The sequence below is a fragment of the Canis lupus genome, chromosome 8 (genome assembly GCF_003254725.2).
Source record: "Canis lupus dingo isolate Sandy chromosome 8, ASM325472v2, whole genome shotgun sequence".
NCBI lineage: Eukaryota > Metazoa > Chordata > Mammalia > Carnivora > Canidae > Canis > Canis lupus.
Window position 1 is genome coordinate 51,024,436 of NC_064250.1, and position 20,244 is coordinate 51,044,679.

Sequence of the window (20,244 nt, forward strand, 5' to 3'; positions counted from 1 at the left end):
AACACGGATGGAGTTAGAGTATTATGCTAAGCGAAATAAGTCAGTCAGAGAAAGACAAATACCATGTGATTTCACTCATATGTGGAATTTAAGAAACAACAACAAAAAATGAGTGAAGGGGGAAAAAAAGGAGAGACAAAGCAAGAAACAGACTTTTGAGTATAGAGAACAAATTGATGGCTACCATAGGTGGGGGCAGTAGGGGGTTAGGTGAAATAGGTGATGGGATTAAGGAGTGCACTTGTTATGATGAGCACTGGGTGATGTATGGAAGTGTTGAATCGCTATATCATACACCTGAAACTAATATAACACTGTATGTTAACTATAATGGAATTTAAAATTTAAAAATTATGAAAAATTTTTTAAATGCATGTAAAAATAAATAAAAAAAATACAAGATCCCCAGAAACAGTGACTTAGTGCTAATCAGTGTGACATAATGATATTCTTTATCTCTGGGTAGAGGTGTGGTGGGGCGGGTAGTTTTACCTTTTACACTGTCACGGTAAAGTTCTAGAGCCAGTCTACCAATTGTGTGACCCAGAAGTCTCTCTCTTGAATTCTCCTCTAACTTCTATCTGCCTCTTCACCTTACTCCAGTCAAAAAACATTCATACAGGGCTTACTCTGTGTCAGGTACCATATCCACCTTCACAGCTCACGAGCCGCTAATACTTGCCCCGATTGGGGAGAGTCCCAAGATTACCCCTGTGCTATGTCTTCTGCTGCTGCCCCAAGCCTTCCTTCTCTTTCTGCCTCATGGGCTTATGCCTTTCTGCAGAACAGAGTATGAGGGTTGAAACAATTTATACCCTCTAGAAGTGGGGGTAGTGGTCAGTGAGAATTAGGGGGTGTTGCAACAGGTGGGCTCATTGAGTCATTGTATACTGCCTGGCCACCAACAGGGTTTAGATCCCTGTCCTCTGGCCACCTCTCTTTCTCAGATGGTGACTCCTTGAGTAAAAGTAGGAGCTGAGGTCTGGTTGTTTGGTGGAAGTACCTGCATATCCTATTGTCAGATAGGATGAGAAGATGTGGAAGGACATTTCTCCCACTAAGTATGGTAGGTGAAAAGACTGGAGAGTACTGACTGGTACCCCAAAGTTATTTTATTATTATTATTTTTTATTATTTCCCCCTCAGAGTTCTGGAGGGGGAGGCACCGAAGTGGAGGGCTGTGGGGAGAAGGAATGCAACATGAGAGGGTTTGGGGAAAGGCATTCTGGGCAGTGGGAACAGCAAAAGCAAGGGTTCTGAGGTTGGATTGTACTTTCTGATTTCTGGAAACACCAACAGGGCGGCATGTCTCGGCCCCGGTGAGAAGTAGCTGGTGAGCTTGGAGAGATGATAGTGGTCAGACCATGCAGGGTCTTATGGAAGACAGGGTGGACTTATCTTTTTTTATTTTTTTTTATTTGAGTGTAGTTGACACACAATGCTACATTATGTTACAAATGTTGTACACATTTCAGGTGTACAACATGGTGATTAGACAAGTTTAAACATTATGCCCTGATCACCACAAGTGTAGTTACTAACTGTCACCATACAACACTATTACGATATCATTGACTATGTTGACTGGAAGGACTTTGGATTTCACACTGAGTATGTAGAGAAATCATTGGAGAGTTTTGAATGAGGGAATGATGACTTCTATTTTAAAAGGCCACTCTGACTGCCATGCAGAAGATATCTTGTAAGAGACAAGGACAAGGCAGGGACACTGTGTAGGAGGCTGTTATAGGGTCTGGGAGAGAGACAAACACTGGTTGGGTTGAATGGATCGGTGTAGCCAAAGCTCTCCCCTATGAGGCCTTGGGTCACTGGACCAAGTCTGGAGTTTTGACAAGGAGCCAGGGAGCCAGCTGGGGAACCTGAGGGTGGAGAAGGGGTTATGGTAGATTACGTGGGGCTGTGGCATGGACTTGTTAGCAGACCTAGTTCTGCCCCTTATGAACTGCACAACTTTGGAAACATGATTTAATCTGTTGGGGATCTTAGTTTACTCATCTCTAGAACAGGGATGATAATAGGTGCACTTCTTAAGTTTCTGTAGTAATTAAATGATTTTAAGTGTAACATACTTGGAGTATGCCTTGCACAATGTAAGTGTGATATGAGTACTGGTGGTATAAAATGCATGTGCTGCCACAACTATGGAATAGTCATTCCAGTGGCTTTCCAAAATCATGAGAGGACCAAATGGCCATTGGCCTTGGTCCTGACATACCAATCAGCTCTGGCCCTCTTCTCAGAGGCTGCCCTTAGCTTGCCGCAGACTCCCAGGCTTGGCCCTCACCCACATTGTAACCCTTACTAGAGATGGCATTCCTGGGTATGTCCCTGTCCCTGCTCCCTGCACTCACATTTCCCACTCTCAACCATTACACTACACTGGAAGAAGCATGCACTGTACCTCACACCTCTGAGGTGTACCCTACAGATGGGACTGTGCCCCACACTTGCCCGGTGGTGAAGCTGGGGGCTGTCTGGTCTGGGTCTGAACAGCTTTAGTCTGTCCGGAGCCTCTGCACATCCCCCTGCCAGCTCTGGCACTACTCGCTTTGTTAATGGAGAATTTGTCAAGTAATGGGACTAATTAGCACAGTGGGGGCTGTACTGTGCCCTGGAAAGAGAACAGAGAGAGCCATCCCAGCAGCTCCAGACATGATTGCTGGGCAGGCTTATTTTCTCTTTTCTGCATCTCTCTCCCCATCTCTTGCATGTGTTTGATTTTTCCCCTTTGTATAGAGAGAGTTGGCTAGGAGAAAAGACCTGTAAATTGCACCCTTGCTGGGCTGGTGCTGCGAAAGCGGGATAAGATTGTCTTGGACTAAATAATTTCCCTCTTCCCCTACCTCCTTTAGGGGGACAGATCAACTAAACATCTAGTTGATTTTCCCCCTCCCTTTCTCCTCCTTCATTCCTCCCCACCTCCAACCCTCCCCTCCCTCCTCCCTGTCCCCTCATGTAAAGAACTCACTGATTCTCAATTGAATCCTTTTTAATGGTCCCAAGAGGTAAGGATCTTGAAGGGTGATTATCTCCATTATAAATTATTAACTCTCCCCACAGCCAGATGGCTTCCCAACCCATGGCTTAGAATGCTGGGCTGGAGAGGCCTGCGGGCTGGGACAGGATAGGATAAGGGAGAAGTCTGAATTGCGAATGATAATAGTTTCTTGGGTTCCTGACTGCACCTGGGATGCTGCAGAAGCTGTTGGCACCTTACAAGGCTGAGTCCTGTGGTCTGTGAGCAAGAATTTGTTCTGTTTTGCCCATGAGACAATTCAGGGCTCCCTTGGGAATGGAGTAGTGGTGGTAGACAGGGGAGAGACTAAAGCCATGATTTGTTTTTGATATGAACCTTAGAGAATCCTTTACTTCCTCCGATGTTCACAACATCCTGGGAGGTGTATTCATTGTTTTCTTTAATTTGCAAGAGAAGAACTAAAAATCGGATAGGTAATAGTTTTCCATGAGGTCATTTGGCCAATAGTGGAAAGACAGAGTCTGGTTCTGACCCCCTCAATCCAGTAGTCTTTCCCCTGCACCAGACTTCTCCTTCCCAGTTGCCTATGCTCTACTTACGCTTCAAGTTTCCATGTAAGTTCCCCTTCTCTGAGAAGTCTTCACTGATTTTACCAGGCCAGTTTCTTCCTGTTCTGCTGGACTTTATTGCATTAAATAAGGCACAGACTTATTTAGTACTGGACACACAACTCCAAAGACCTGCCTCTTCTGGAATATCTCTAGCGACAGGGAAACCCACTTCATCTTGAGGTGGTCTGTGTGTAAGATAAAGATTCACATACCCTTCCTAACTTTATTCACTAGGCAAAATCTTATCTTTGAGGCCATAGAGAACCTGTGGGATCTCTCTTCGAATGTTAGAATGTTTCAGACCCCTGCAAGTACTGCTCATGCTACAGCTGAATTGCCTCCGAAAGCCCGAACACCCTGCTACCTCCAAAGGTTTCTCATTTAGGGAGAGTCAGATATGGGTCTTAACATTGTCTCTGTCGTTAAGATGAATTTTAAAAGGTGTCCATCTACCTAGCTTACTCTCTCTGAGCAGACCAGGTGAGAGGTACCACCATCAGCCATGCTGCTGGGATAAAGTATGAACATCAAGGACCACAGCAACAGCAGTGGTGGTGGCTAACATTTACTTGGTACTTATCCATGTTGAGCACTGTTCTAAGGGCTTTACCTTGTAGTAGGTACCTTACTATGGCAACTCATTTATTAATTTATCATCATCAACATTTTATAGATGAAGCAACTGAGGCACTCAGAGTGCAAGTGATTTGCTCAGGGTCACACAGGCAGCAAATAGTGAATCTAGGATTTGAGCATAGGAAGTCTGGCTCTAGAGCCCATGCTTTTACTTCTGTGAAAGGGGCATTTACCCTACCACCAGTATTTATTTGGACCCTAGAGATGGACCATGGCCATTTTGAGCCCACACTCAATAGAGTCTGCCCCTCAGCTTTTTTTTTTTTTTTTAAAGATTTTATTTATTTATTCATGAGAGACAGAGACACAGGCAGGCTCCATGCAGGGAGCCTGATGCGGGACTCGATCCTGGGACTCCAAGGATCACACCCTGGGCTGAAGGCAGATGCTTAACCTCTGAGCCACCCAGGGATCCCCTACCCCTCAGCTTTGATCTACCTTCTTATATTATTTAGGCTCATGTCTTTCCTTTCTACTAGCATATAAGTGCCTTTCAGAGTTTGAGATTCTTTTTTTAAATCTCTCACTATACCGTGGGTGCTGTATGGCTAAAAAAAGTTAATAAGAAGATTTCCTTTCAATTTACTACCTATTAGCTTACCTAAACCTCTCTCAAAGAGTGGGACTCAGAACAAAAATCTAATGATTGAATTGACACAAATGATCAGCTCCCTTTTCCTGTAAGTTATTTTTTAATTAATGTAATCTAAAATTTCATTTATTATCTGGCAATCATAGAACACATGCATTCTTTCTTGCCTCATCTTGTCTATTTGATTCTTCAGTTCTAGTTTATTATACTGTTACAAAGTGTACCTTCCATGCTTATGGATGGTTTATTTTGGAGGATCAAGCTGTATAGCTCTTCATTTATCTCCATCAAAGTTCGTCCTATAAACTCTTTAAGCCTACATGATGATCTTACAAGCTGTTAAGCCCACATGATCTCTTGAGACCCCTCAGCATCATCTGGAATGCTCACTGACTATCAGTGTCAAGTCACCTACAAACATGACCAGTTCCACCCAAGCTCTTAATGAATATGAGGAATGGGGCAAGGCTTGACCTCACACTAGAAGCTGCTCACCCTGTTTGAATGCTGTTGTATAGTCAGTGACTTATCTTGTTGGTTCTGTCCTCCTTATATTCTTCATGTGAGAAACTTTTCAAAAAGATTGGCTGAAGTCCATGTGTATTATAACTCCTGTGTGTCTCTACTATAATAGATTAGTATTTTTGACAGAAAAGGAATTTAGGTTAGCCTGACATGACTACTTCTTAGTTTTTATGGAAAATTGAGTTTTAAAAAAAGGTATTATAGTTTAAGGCTTTAAAATAATTCTCTCCCCATCGCTGTTCTTTTTTCAGCAATAGCTTCAAACACACTTCTCTATATGCCCATTTGATAGACTGGAGTTGAGGTCTTTGGAGGCCTTCCTTATATCCCTTCCCTTTTGAGGAGGGGTAGGGCCAGCAAACGGAGGGTAGGGTAAGATTGGTGGCCATGGTACCTTTAAGACTCAACTCAGTTCAGTAGATTTCAGGGGAAGAAGAGAAAATAGAAGGAGGGGTGGTATTCTTGGGTATGAATAAATTGTGAAAGAGAGAGCTGAGGTACAGTATGGACTGGGAGGACAGAAGGACAGTAAGTTCCCTTTGGAAGACCTGGTGGATGTTTGCTTACATTTTCCAGAAAAGGGATTGTCTTTGACTTTAAGAATAACATATGTACAGAAAAGTAGATACATCTCGCTCAACCTCTGCATTTTCACAAACTGAGACCAATATGTAACATCACCCAGATCCAGAAATGGAACTCCTTTACCCCTTTGCCTTCTTTTAGTCAGCAACTGGCCCAAGGGTGACCACTGTTCTGGTACTTAACAGTAGAGAGTAATTTTACCTCTTTTTGTACCTTATATAAATGGAACACATTCAATATGTGCTCTTCTGTGAGATTCAGCCATATTGCTATCTGGAGATGAAGACGAGTCATTCTCTTGGCACTTCACCATTTTGTATGAATAGACTGCAGTTGATTTATCCATTCTAGTGCAGATGGACATTTGGTTATTTTCTATGTTTTGGCTATTATGAATAGCATTGTTATAAACATTGTCTTGCATATCTTTGGTTGGACATATGTAAGCACCTCTTGTTGGTGTATACCTAGGAAGGGAGTCATGGGGTCAAGGGGTAGAAATATTCAGCTTTAGTAGCTACTACCACACAATTTTCTAGAAGTAGTTGTACCTCTATATTTTTTACAATTTAATATAATTCAAAACTACCCAATGTGATAGATATTATCATTCCTTTTTTTTTGATGAATAAATAGAGGGTCAGAAAGTTGCCCTGAGCTAAGTAGCTGTAATAATGAGTCTGGGTTTAAGTCCAGCTCTGCCTGATGTCAAGTCCTATGCTGTACATTGTTACCCTGAACAGCTTTCATACTTTGGAGAGAATTCATGCCTTCACCTCCCTCTACAGGCATGCTGTAGAGTATTTGAGTATGTACTGTTGCATTAAGGTAGAGAGGCCTAAGCATGTGAGGCTGCCCTAATTGTGTAGTGTCAGGAGGGGCACAGTTTAGTTGACTTAGTGGATCTCTGAGGCTGTTGTACAAGAGCAAGCCTGTATCCCCCTTCAAAGCACCTAGGAGTAGGGCATGCCCATATCCTATCCTAGGGCATGCCTTCACCCAAGGACATGGACAAATGGGAATGTGGAGCATTGGTGGTTGGGATGAGACATCCAATATGTGTCTCAGGTTGCAGAGAGTCCTGACAGGTATATTTCATTTCATTTATATGAAATGAAAGCTTCTCTCAATATGTCAATGACAGTGTTTTTGAAGGTTCAGTAACCCAATTTAAACTAGCTAAAGAAAAAAAAAGTGGCTCATATAATGGAAATCCCAGGATCGACTGGACATGGGCTTTAGGCTTGTCTGCAACTAGGTGCTAAAACATCACTAGAAATCTGTCTTTTTCCTCTCTTGACTCTGCTTTTTCCTTTGCTGTCTTTATTTTTAGATAAGGTCATCTTGGTTTCTATCACCAACTCTGGGCTTCTTTCTAATAGTTTGATAGCATGGTGAGAAGAGAGGACCTTTTTCTCAATAATTCCAGTAAAAGTCTCAAGTCTCAATTCCAGTAAAAGTCTCCACTCTGTTTGGGTGGCAGGCTGATCCCTAAACTAATCACTATGGCAGGAGATTGCAATGTCCTAATTGGCTAAATTGGGTTGCAGGATCTGGGATTGGCATAAACTCTGCCTGAAAGACCAGGATGGAGATTGATGGTGAAAAGTATTTTAGTTTCAAAGTGGAGTGAGGGATGTGGTAAAGAGAGGAGGTGAGTAAAACCAATAGTAAGCCATTATATGGATTTTATGGTTCTCCTGAAGGGAGTAAGAAGGAAGCTGATGAGAATTCTCAAGGGAAAAATGCCAAGCCCAATCTGGGACTGTGGCATACCACCAAGTGCTAGGCATGAGGAAAGTCATCATCATGTCTTCACACACCCATCCTGGTTCTAGACACAGGCCCCACTTTCTCCTGGGTCTGTCTCAAGAGAATAGAGGAACTGGAGAGAGCAAGTGGGAAGAGAAAATGGCAGCCAGCTCTTCCAAGCGAGGCCAATGGCAAATAGCCGGCGTGTCAGAGTTGTGAGAGGGGCCAGCCTGCCTCCCAAGCAGCCGATTGTGAGACATTTGCAAAGATGTTGACCCCATGTAAAAAGTGTGCCATTTGATAATTATATAAACTACCTGGCAATTAGATAATGTCACTCACTTTCCTGCTAGATTCCCACATAACGGATGAGCATTTGCCCTTCTACACCAGCCCAGGCCCTCCGTGCAGGTCCTGGGGCAAACCACCTGTACCTATAGCTACCAGGGCCATCCTAAGACTCAAGACATGGTTGAAGCTGGCTGACTGGATGGAGAGGGGTCCCTGCTCCCATTTTCCCATGTCTTGAGCCTTGTGTAGCTCTGCTAGAAGGCTAGAGAAGGCTAGAATAAACATCAGGGCGGTTGGCTTGAGACCTGTACTACTTAATGTAAGGTCATCTTTAGCTTTTGGCCATATTTGAAGTTTCTCAGAGGCTATGAGAATGTCCACAATCAAAGAACACAATGGAAGGGCAGGACATAGGGTGTCGAGTCTAGATAAACCCAATTCTGATATTACCAGTCCTGAAATCAGATTTTGCCTGGCACCTGTGGCAAAGAAAACTTGGTTTTCCTCAGCCAGCCTTTTTTTTTTTAATTTTTTAAAATTTATTTATGATAGTCACACAGAGATAGAAAGAGAGAGAGAGGCAGAGACATAGGCAGAGGGAGAAGCAGGCTCCATACACCGGGAGCCTGACGTGGGATTCGATCCCGGGTCTCCAGGATCGTGCCCTGGGCCAAAGGCAGGCGCTAAACTGCTGCGCCACCCAGGGATTCCCCCCCCTCTTTTTTTTTTAAGATTTTATTTATTTATTCATGAGAGACAGAGAGAGTGAGAGGGAGAGAGAGAGAGGCAAGCAGAGACATAGGCAGAGAAGGAGGCTCCATGCAGGGAGCCCAATGTGGGTCTCAATCCCTGGACTCTGGGATCACGCCCTGAGCCCAAGATAGCTGCTCAATTGCTGAGTCACTCCGGTGTCCCACAGCCAGCCTTTTTGAATCTCCCTCAATGCAGGCAGGAGGACATTGGTGTCTGAGTGTTGGACATACCTCTGTACTGGAGGGAAGGAATGTGAATCTGATGTGAGAGACTCAGCAGGCCGGGTGGAGCCGTTACCCCAGAACAGGCTAGAAAAGTTCCCATGATCCTCCTTATAGGGGAGTGTTCCTGGGATTCTTAGTTCTTAATTCCTGAATTTCTTCAGATCACTAGACATGTGCTACTTTGCCTTTTGGGATCATCCAGAGGTTGGCATCCAGAGAAGTATGGGGACTCAGGATTGCTGTTGTCATATAAAGTGGGGTGGTGTTGTGGCCACTGCATTGAACAGAAGTCAGATGATCCACATGGATGTTTATCAGCTTCTGTTTTCACTTTCCATTCTCTACATATGTTTCCTGAGCTCCCACTCCATTGCCAAGGCCCTGTGGCAGGCACCATGGTGAAGCAGACCCTGCCCATAGGGAGCTTCCTATCAAGCTTCTAGAGTCTAGGCTCTTTGTCACTGTGCTTTGTGTCTCTGAAGCACACTTGACCCTACTACTTTTTGATGCCCTTGAGGATAGGAATGATTTCTTATTCTGCTTTGATAGAACAGTGTCTGGAATGAATCAGAGCTCAATAAACAGATTGAATTGAGCAAATCATTTAATTTATACAGACAAATAAGTGACTTTCAGAGGCTCAGAGGTAAATTGATAAATAGTATAGACCAGTCTTGATGTTTCAAGTGTTTCTCATGTCCCTACTCATCCATAATATTGGGCCCTCCATCTCTGTGTCTTTTCTTCTCACAGAAGGCCTCACTGGCTTTGGCCATCTGAGGCTTTGCCTATCAGCCAATGGACTCCTTGGTCTAAACTGGCAGGACAGGGAGTGGAGAGGGATGCTCCCCCAAGAGGTGAAGCAGCCAGGGTACCTTTACTGAGAAAGTTGTCCCAAGCCTCTGGAGCTTATCCATCCTGGACTCCATTATGGGTGTGTGGTTTCTATATTCTTGGCTCATCAATAACTCCAGAATTAGAGTACTCCCTAGAAGAGGCTTATTTCTTCTGCTCACACCTGCCTTGTTCCCTCTTTTCTTGCCTCTTCCCACTTATCTAAATCAAACCTATGATGGGGGGGGGGGGACAGAGGAGCAGCTGTCCTTTGAGCACATTCCCTGAAAGTGGCCTTTTTCAACCATTTGATTAAAGGATATATGTCAATGTGGCAGTTGTTGAAACCAGGAGGCTTCTTTTCAGACCAGGGTTTCCTCTCTCCCTAGGATATTACCTATTGCCTTGGTTGGCATACCTCACCTCATACAATGGTCATATTCACAGAGACTGGGTCCTGACCTGAGAATCTACCTCTGGCTTCATGTCTTCCACTCTTTACTCTAACAGCACCAGCCTACTTGCTGTTCTCCACACATACCAGCCTGCTCCACTCTTAAAGCTTTGTGCTGTTACTTCTGGAACGTTCTTCCCATGGCTAATTCCTTCACTCTCTTTCAAGGCTTTCCTTAAATCTCACTTTCTCAAAGACTCAGATTTGTGGTATTTGACTATTTCCATGGTGTAAATACTCCTAGCATAGTTGACTTCATGCTACCAAAGTGACCTTAACCAGCTCAAAAATGTCTGAAGTTTTAAGAGTTGGTTCTGACAAAGCCCATATGATTTGGCACTTCCACACTGCTGTGTCTGTGTTCCAATTAAGCATCTTTTGTGCTACAGGAGGTACCCATGCCACACTTGGGAAACACTACTTGGATAAAACCTTTTATAGAATAAAGGCTTTTCTTGCACTGGATTTAATCAACCTCTTGTTGATTTGGTTTGTGTGTTCAGTGGGAATAGATGATTGTTCCTGGTTAAGGAACATTTTCTTCTTCAAAGCTGGGGTAATAACTAGCTTAGCTAATGCAGTCATCATAAAAATGGTGGTCAGTAATGGTCTAATAGAGACTATGATGAATTATCAAATGTGTCAATTAATAAGCAGCAATTGCACAGCTTTCAGAAATCATACTCATTGCTCTTACGTGAACCAAGAAGTCTCCGTTTGGCTCAGTGGATCAGAGTCTGCCTTCAACATCTAGATGACCCACTCGACTAGGTGTTGGTGCATTTCCAACCAGTATAAAATATATGTAAGATGTTCTAGTTTGTGCTCATTTCTTGTTCATTCTGTAGTTTTTAAAAAGTACTTATGGTTTTAAAAAGTACTTATGGTTTTATAATCCTATCCCTTCTCCACAGACATCCACACATATACAGATACACATCAATGACTCTTTTACCCATCCCTTTCAATCTAGAAATAAGAAAGTAAAGAATGTAGTCTTTATTGGTCCCTACTATGTATGTGGCCTCATGCTAGGGTCTTTTCATACATGACTTCATTGTATCCTCTCTCCAATCTTAAAAGGAAACTATTTTCTTCTGCTTTATCAAGGAAGGAATAAAAGTTCAAATAGCTTAAGAAATTGGCTCAAAGTTCCACATAAAAGAACGAGGATTCAAGCACAGCTTTTCTTTAAGTCCCAAAACACATTTTTTTTCCTATGAGAACTTTTCACCAACATGTATTAAGAGATCAGTTATTTTCTTCATTACTCACTTTCTAATTTATTTCTGCTGATTTTTATAAATATTTCTTTCAAAAACTTAAAGGTGGGAATCTGTCTTAGGCTGCCTACACCCAGGCATTGGTTTGTCAAATTGAAAAAGAAAAAAATCTAAAAAGAAATCTGCGTCATTTCATGCCTTTTATTAAATAGTTAAAATTATGTGTGTGCATTTGAGTGTATAAAATATTAGCACTTAAAAATAAATTTTAGCTATGTGACCCTGTGATATGATATTGTAAAAATGTGCTGATATGGCTTTGGGAGTTTTATACTATTTTTGCATATGGAAAAACCTTGTGCATCATTAGTCATTAGGCACTGAGCTCAGGGTCCTGCCACGGCTCTGGAAGAACCTGAGCCCTCTCTCCTGTTTATTTTTTTCCTTTTTAACTTTTTCCCCCTCTCCTATTTCTCCCTCTCTTCCTGCACTAGGCATTGTGGGAATCATTCGAATAGCCTGGCTTGTAGTCAGCAATCTATCAATATTTGTGAAATAAGGTGCAATATTTTCATGCCCCTGCCCTAATCTTTCTCTTCTTTCTGCCTACCCCCTTTCTCTCTGCAGGTCCTTTTCTGGAGTCCTGGGAGGCAGGTTATGGGCAGATCTGCCTCTGGCCCGCACCATGAAGCCTGAAGCTGCTTCGGCTCTGCCCTGGGCCCTGCTGTGCCTGAGCACTCAGCCTTGGGCTGCCCTGCTCCCTGCAGCCCCCCACTGCTAGGCGGTAAAACCTCAGGGCTGGTCTTTGGCCTGTTTCTGCGTTTCACCTGCCTCACCTCACTGCTGACGCCTCCTCCATCACGGCACCCCCACCCCAGCCCTCTCCCCGGCCTCCTTGGCTGGGGTGTGTGGGGGTCCACCGGGAGGAGCACATTGCTGAAGGCTTCCACCCGCCGTGTACCTTCACCTCCTCCTCGAATCAAGGCCTCCGGATCCACATGGATAGCTGAGATCTTTTCTTGGAGAAAGACACTGCTCCTGACACTAGTCCCCCACTCTCCCACCTGACTCCCCCCCTCCCCTTCTGCTGCCCTGCCTTTTCCCTCTGCCTTTTTATTGAATTTCTTGCTTGTGCGCCCGTCTGGGGCCGTCTTGTTCACTTTCCTTCTTCCTCACCCTCTGGATATTTGTGTGTGTGCCTCCTTCATCTCGTCTCTTGTGCTCTCTGTCCCCTGGCCTGTCTCCTCTTCTCTCCCTTCCGCTGCCAAGGGGGATCGTCCCCTGAGGGCCGTTCCCTGCCAGTCTGCTCCTCTGGGCTCAGACCTGGCAGCCACGATGAGCTTTCCCGTGCAATCGGTTTTCTTCACCCTGAAGGTGAGCGTCCTGCTGGGGTCGCTGCTGGGCCTCTGCCTGGGCCTCGAGCTCATGGGCCTCCCCAACCAGTGGGCCCGCTACCTCCGCTGGGATGCCAGCACGCGCAGCGACCTGAGCTTCCAGTTCAAGACCAACGTCTCCACGGGGCTGCTCCTTTACCTGGATGATGGTGGCGTCTGTGACTTCCTCTGCCTTTCCCTGGTGGATGGCCGCGTGCAGCTCCGCTTCAGCATGGACTGTGCGGAGACCTCTGTGCTGTCCAACAAGCAGGTGAATGACAGCAGCTGGCACTTTGTCATGGTGAGCCGCGACCACCTGCGCACGGTGCTGGTGCTTGATGGCGAGGGCCAGGCGGCCGAGCTACAGCCCCAGCGGCCCTACATGGATGTGGTCAGTGACTTGTTCCTTGGAGGAATCCCCTCGGACATACGACCTTCTGCCCTGACCCTTGATGGAGTACAGGCCATGCCGGGCTTCAGAGGATTAATCCTGGATCTCAAGTATGGCAACTCAGAGCCTCGGCTTCTGGGGAGCCAGGGTGTCCAGTTGGACGCCGAGGAACCCTGTGGCGAGCGTCCCTGTGAAAATGGTGGGATCTGCTTTCTCCTGGATGGCCACCCTACCTGTGACTGTTCTACCACTGGCTATGGTGGCAAGCTCTGCTCAGAAGGTAAGACTTTCTTCCCTAGCCCTCTCTTACTAGAGACCACCCACTGGGTTGTGTGAGGGCCAAGATCCTTGATAGAAACCAATGCTATTGATGAAGGACATCTTTAGTTACATATTAGATAATTGGGTTCCTTTCCCTGAGGAGGTGGTAGAAATCCTTTGATTGCCTTCAATGGAAAACCCTCTACATCTCAGCAAGAAGAGGATCCTGGCTGCTCAGTCATGGGCTCTTTACTTAAATGTTGGGCTGTACTCAAAGGGCTAGATGGAGTGGACTGCTGGATGTGTGCCCCAACTTGGCCCCTTCCACTGCAGCACAGCTTAGTAGGGTCAGTGTAGAGCAAGAAATCCAACAGAAATGGGCAAAATGGCTGGTTACCTCCTGATCCCTTGAGAGCTGGACACTTGGAATGGTTAGGAAACTCCCCATCACTTCCATCTTAACCCCCAGGATGAAGAATGTCCATGCAAAGGAGAATGAGGGTGGATGGATTGTTGGTCATGCTTGGCCCACTGTCTTCCCAGCCCTTCCATTTGCTCCTCCTCCCACAGTTTTTGGAGGAAGTGTCTTCAGGGTGGATGAGGCATCTGGGGATGGGCCTACTCACCACCTCATTCTAGCAGCAGGATTTTTCATATGAGGTTCTTCTTTCCTGTCCTCCTTTCACCTCTCCATGTACTGAGAATGGTGCAGGAAGGCACAGAGACTGATGAGACTCTTGTCTAGCTAAGCCCCTGAGGGAGCTGCCAATACTCAGCATAGCCTTGGAGAGACTCCCAAGTTCACCTGTAACTTCCTAGGGAGAGTGAAGGGGGGACTCATGCCCAAAGGCTTAGACTGCCCTCATTTCATTCACCAAATTCTAACTGGGATTGATGTGAGAGAAGTGGTCTAGACCCCACTTTGACAAATACTTAAAATCCCGATTCCTGGACGCCAGGACTCATTGAAGGCCTAGCTCTGAGCAGGAGGAAATGTTGAAGTGACAAAGAATGTGAGAACTGACCATAGGAATATGTGTGCTGGGAGGTTAGGATGAGGAAGAGGTAAAGAAATTTGATTTTCTCCTATTCTTTTTGAGTCAAATTCTGGATTCTTCTGGAAATGTGTTGCCATCTCATTTTCTCTCCATGGAGGTGATGCGATGGTATAGGGCAGAACAGTAGTTTTCAACCATGGCTGCACATATTAGGATCACTTGGGGAAGTTTAAAAACTCTTGAGCCACCCTATGGACCAATTCAATCAGAATTTTCTGGGGAGCGGGATTCAAGCATCTGTATATCTTTAAACTCCCCCAGTTGATTCTATTATGCAGCTGAGATTAAGAACCAATAGGGCAAGGGAGGTCAGGGAGGTGGGATCAGAGGAGTGTCTCAGCACTGACTCCCAGGATTTCTTCCTTCTGGTGAGGCCCCTGCCTTGCAGTTTGTAATTAAATATGGTATATGCAGGTGTTCCTGAAATTGTCCCACAACAGCCCACCCAGCCTAAAATGGGTTGTAATTGATATGAACTTTAGTCACTACTATTAAATTTTTTACAAATCAAAACAGTTTATTTCACAGGTGATACATGCTGGAAACGAGGATACTTTGAGGGGTCTTGTTGGGGGCCCCTTTATAGGTTGTATGGGGGCTCCTGCAGGAGCCCTCCCCAAGTCTCTGCTGCTACTTAATTTGGCTGGGCTGCGCTGAGCAATACATCTCCTTCCTGTGGATGGGCTGCAGGAGAAGGAGATTCAAGACATGCATGCCATCTTTTTTTGGCTTCTTTTTTCCCCATGGAACCTATTGGAAAAGCGGATGGGGAAGAGGAGCCGAGGCAACCCCAACCCACAAAGCCACTTTGGGAATGTGGTTATTGAAGCACTTCTTATAAGCAGGTGCCTTCTGGAGCTGACTGCTGTTCCAAAGCTTCTTGGCTTTGGAGAAAGTTCTGCCTGAAGACGCTGACATGATCACTTGTTTTCTCATTCGTCCAAAGGATCTGTTCTGTTCTCAGAACTTGCATTGAAAGCTGACATTCTTCCTTTCTACGGACTAGGGTGTTTGCAAGTGTGTTGTTAACTTGCTGATTACCCCTGATTGCATTTTTTGTGTTTAAAAAGAACTCATTTCCTCTGGGCAGGTCTGGATCAGCACTTTTCTGAAGGAAGAATCTCTATACTGTGTATGTGTACAATTTGTCTTTTCTCTCTTGGTGTGTGTGTGTATGTGTGTGTGTGTGTGTGTAGTGTTTCAGGTCTCTAGTGGTATTTCTTTAGAGCAGATTGTAGACAATCTTTTAATAGCTAAATACAACATGGATATTTCAATAATAGTTCTTTCTGCAGGGTTCAGATCATCTAGTTGCTGTGGATTGATACCTCTATCTGAAGAAGGGAAACACACAGCACAGCTCATTTATTCTCCTGATACATAAATAGAGTAAATGAACTCTGTAGTAACAGTAACACTTGGTTGGCTTGGAACAGAGCAGTGCAAAGTTTGAGGTCAGGGTGGTTGTTGAGGGAGGTATCAGAACTGACTGTTGATAACTTGGAGCCTGTTGATCCTGGTACTTGTCATTGTGTCTAATCAATCACAAAAAAACACACCACAGGCTTTTAGAAAAGATCTGTTCTCTCCACACATAGTTAACTCTTAGATAGTAGGCAGGGTGTGTGGGGTTGGGGGAGGGACACTCATCTGTAAAATATTACGGGGAAAAAATTACAGTAGCTGCTAAGTGTCAAGTAGATCTGCACAAAACAGTAAAAATAGCCTAAACAAATGCTTATCCATTTTCCTGAAGATGACATGGTGAAGTGGGTAGTATGGGGCATCCATTCCCCTCCCTGCCCCCTTTAAATTGAACATATCATAGACCTGAAACCAGGGTACTTCTTCCCAGCGGTTAGTGCTGTGGGCTAGGCATCTGATTATCCCAGTTTGTAGGTTAGGACTTGACATTTGATTGTATGAGGGCTTGCATCCAGTATGGAAGATCCGTTTTGTACTTCATGCTTTAGCAGTTCAAGAGCAGGAAGAGCTGGGAGGGCTCCTGCAGCTTCAGATGGATATGGTCAGGGCCTGTTGGAGGCACTCTCTGTGGTCCATTAGCTTCTAGCATGCCAGCGGCATTGATGTTTGCTTGGCCTGTCTGGCTTTCCATGCCATGATGGCTACAAAATGTCTTCATGCTGCACCCTGGGAAGAATGCACAGATGGGCCCATCTCCTTTATGTGCTTTGGGCTGTTTTGATCCCCATTGGGTATCTTCTCTAGGAAAGACCCAGAAGACACCAGAGATAGCTGTGTGAGCAAGTTGGGCCAAGAAGTCAGAGGTTGTGGACTCAGTGTCTTCTTTCATGTGGTGAAATGTTACTCACTCTGGCTGCAGGCTGAACTCCACACAGCCTACTTGAGAAAACTTCATTCCAAGGCTTCCAACCTAATTAATGGTCACATGGAACATTCTGGCATGTGATGGAGAAGAAGTCCCAGAATTTTACTTCTAGGTGTTATGTTTATAAATAAAATGCTTTGGTTCTCAACTTCAGACTTGTTCATGTTGAAATTTAATCTTACCCTCTTAGTATGGGTCTTGGAGGACAGAAGAAGTGCCAAGTAGTTCATAATGACTTTAAAATTATGCATATCTGTTTTGGACTATAGTCCAGCTCTGGCACAGCATATTCACTGGTTTTGGTCTAGCCCAGTCTGTCCCATTATGGGTGGCCTGGAAGCTCACTGGGCAATGAAGAGGGATTCCTGAGCTCCCCCAAGAGACCTGTCCCCTCATGGGTCATTGAGAGTTTACTATTACCTTGAAATATGTTTAAAATTGATTGTTTATTTTTAAACCATTCTTAGTTATGAATGTGCATGTATTGAATTTCTTAACAATCTTATGGTCATGAAGAAATGATTCTCTCCTGAGGTGTGTGCATTTCAGTACCAGTCTTACTGAAGAGCTCATGTAGTATGGAGTCAGTCAGGGAAAGATATGGAGAAAGCATCACCTGTTGGTTTCTCCTTCCAAGTCTCATTACATGGGTCTACCTACGTCACATACCAGTTGTGTGGTCAAGAGGCATGAGGTCCTATTTAGTCGGGAAAAAACAAAGTTCATTGTCTGCTATCTCTTCCTGCTGCCTTGGGCAGATGCCCAGACCAGAAGCTGCTGTCTAGAGTCTCAGCTCAAGTTTTCCAGTGTTGCGATCCTACAGTGAGATATAGTGGTGGGCGTTGCGTTGGTGGTAGGGGCCAGAGCCTTGTTACAAGTATACTGTCGAATGGTATCCAAGGGCCTCCCCTTCCCATCCCTCCTGCTGTCTGAAGCTGACACCCTACCCAGGTTGATTGGATTGATGACTCAACACCACTGTGTGGCCTTGGTATGCCTTCCTGAAAGTGAATTTCAATTACTTTTCTTTTTTATTGAGAATTTTGTGACTCTTCCCCCATTTATCAAAGCCAGAACTGGAATGGAATGGTATATACCAAGAGACTACTTGCCCCTGAGGATTTACCAAGGGCCAAAGACAAAGGATGCTGTAGTTAAGGTACTCACCATGGCCCAGCTGATCCTTCTGTTCTGGGCATTTGTGTAAAAACACAGACACCCCCCTCCCCTCCTCCTCTGTGCACTTCCTGCCTGAATTGTAACACGTCTTTGTTCTTCTAACCTGTGTCAACCCTGTGTGGCCTGGGGATGGGAGTGGGGGCTGCAGGGGAAGCAGTGAGTAATCAGAGTCAAGACTGTCTCCTTGCAGAATCCTTCTCCCTGGTGTGGAGACGGTAGCACAGAAGCAAGTCCTTACAACATTGCACAAAGGAGAACTGCGGCTTCTGAGACTTGATTCCCACCCAGCATTCAGGCGTTAGGTGGGACCAGCCCAGCCAGCCAGCAGGGGCTGTCGCTAAACGGAGCCTGAATAGGGGTCTGATTGCTCCTTTTTCCTCCTCTTCTCCTGATTACCAAGTGAGATTTCCTGGGTATGCTGTATGCTAAATGACAGAGCAGCCGCCCGCCACTTGCACCAATTATCCCTCTTTTAACTGCAGAGGGAAGAGCAATTTTTTTATACCCCCCTCCCCAGTAGCATCTCTGCCTCCTTTAAAGAAATAAGACCCTTTTTCCTTGTTCCCCCTTCAGTGGGGTGAGAACAGCCTTCTTTCTCCCTTTGCAGTCCGCACACCAGCTGCAGGCTGCAAAGGGGATGGACGCTGGGTAAATGCTTCGTCCAAATTCAGCAGGGTTGGGGTCACATAGGCATTTTGCCAAGAGCCTTCAAGTGGCACGTGAGCTTGCATTTGCATTTGGTAATGAGACACCACAGGCCCAGCACTGGGGGCTAATTATCTTCATGGCCCCTATCTCCCTTTGCAGGCTGCCCTGGAAAGATGCTTTCTAGTTCCTGAGGCAGCTGCCCATCAGCTGGGTCCTCTGCCCCCTTCACAGGACAGAAGTGATGGGGTATGGGCTGTGCTTGGAGGATAGGACTAACATGCCCTCCCTTACTGCCCTGCAGTGCGTGTCTAGTGTGACAAGGCCCAGAGGTGGAAATGGAGTAAGAGGCTTTAGGGCAGAGCTGTGAGGGTCAGGTACCCTTCCTTGGATAAAAATAATAATGATGTTAGTATTGCTATTATTAAATGCCACCATGTTCCTGACAACCTAGGTGCTTTATATTCATTGTTTCATCTAACCCTCACGGCACTCCTGTGTGGTTGATATCATTCACCAGCCTCGTTTTACAGATGAGGAAAATGAGGAGCAGAGAAATTTGGAACTTGAACAAGGTTTAGTATAGGTGTTAAGTGCATGGCTTCTGAAGGGAAAAAGATTGGACATCAATCTGGGCTTGTCTATTGACAAGTTGTGTGTCTTTGGAGAAGGTTTTGGAAGCTTCAGTAGTCTCATCAATAATAATAATAATTAATAATATCAGCTGACATTCAAGGAGTACTTGCTCCATACCTGCACTAAATTGACTGCTTTGTAGGAATTAGCCACTCGACACACTATTATTCTTATTTTGTAGACAAGGAAGCTGAGGGACAAGAGTTAAATAATTCATCCAAGGTCACATGGCTAATAAGAGGCAGAGCTGGGGTTTGTATCCAGGCAGTCTGGCTTCAGAGCCCACATGTAACCACTATACCATCCTGCCTTGCAGCAAAGCAGGGATAAGAAATCCTACATCATGGAGTTGTTGAGAACACAACATGAGATGAAGTGTATAGAGTCATCTACATAGACTCTGGGAAAGAACAAGTCCTGACTCTGGGCTCTTTATCTGGTGCTTATGAGAATGAACTGTGTGTGAATTTGTTTTCACAGAAGGTTTGAAGCTTTCCTGTGAGTACCCCTATCTTCACCATTTTCTTTCATCCTGATTTAAGAAATAGCAGAGATAAAAGGAGGGGAATCCAGTTTTGTTGCCATTTTGCCCCTGCCTAAGAGCATTGAGTCACTGATAATGGTTGTGCCTCTTGGACTGTATTTGGAGCTCTTTGCAAACTTGTGGTGTTCTGGCCCCCATAGCAATCCAATGAGGCAGGTAGGGCAGGCTTTGCCATCCCACTGAATAGATGAGGAGACCCACACCCGAGGTGAGGGGCCAGTGAGCTTGTATAAGGGCAAGCTTGGGTGCTGTTTGGCAGGTTTCTCTAGGACCTGAAAACCCAGATCCTGAACATGGCATTTTATTTCTGCTCCTAGGCTCCCTTCATT

At 45.1% G+C, this 20,244-nt stretch overlaps 1 protein-coding gene across 19 annotated transcripts in view; it reads left to right on the forward strand.

The window, feature by feature from the left end:
- NRXN3 (neurexin 3) overlaps positions 1-20,244 on the forward strand; it is a 1,528,419-nt gene that overhangs the window by 51,086 nt on the left and 1,457,089 nt on the right. For all 19 annotated transcript variants that reach the window (XM_049113340.1, XM_049113345.1, XM_025442408.3 and 16 more), the window contains exon 2: positions 12,106-13,522. In XM_049113340.1, coding sequence (XP_048969297.1) covers positions 12,814-13,522 — 709 coding nt within the window. In that variant the 5' untranslated portion in view covers positions 12,106-12,813. The remainder of the gene's footprint in view (positions 1-12,105; positions 13,523-20,244) is intronic.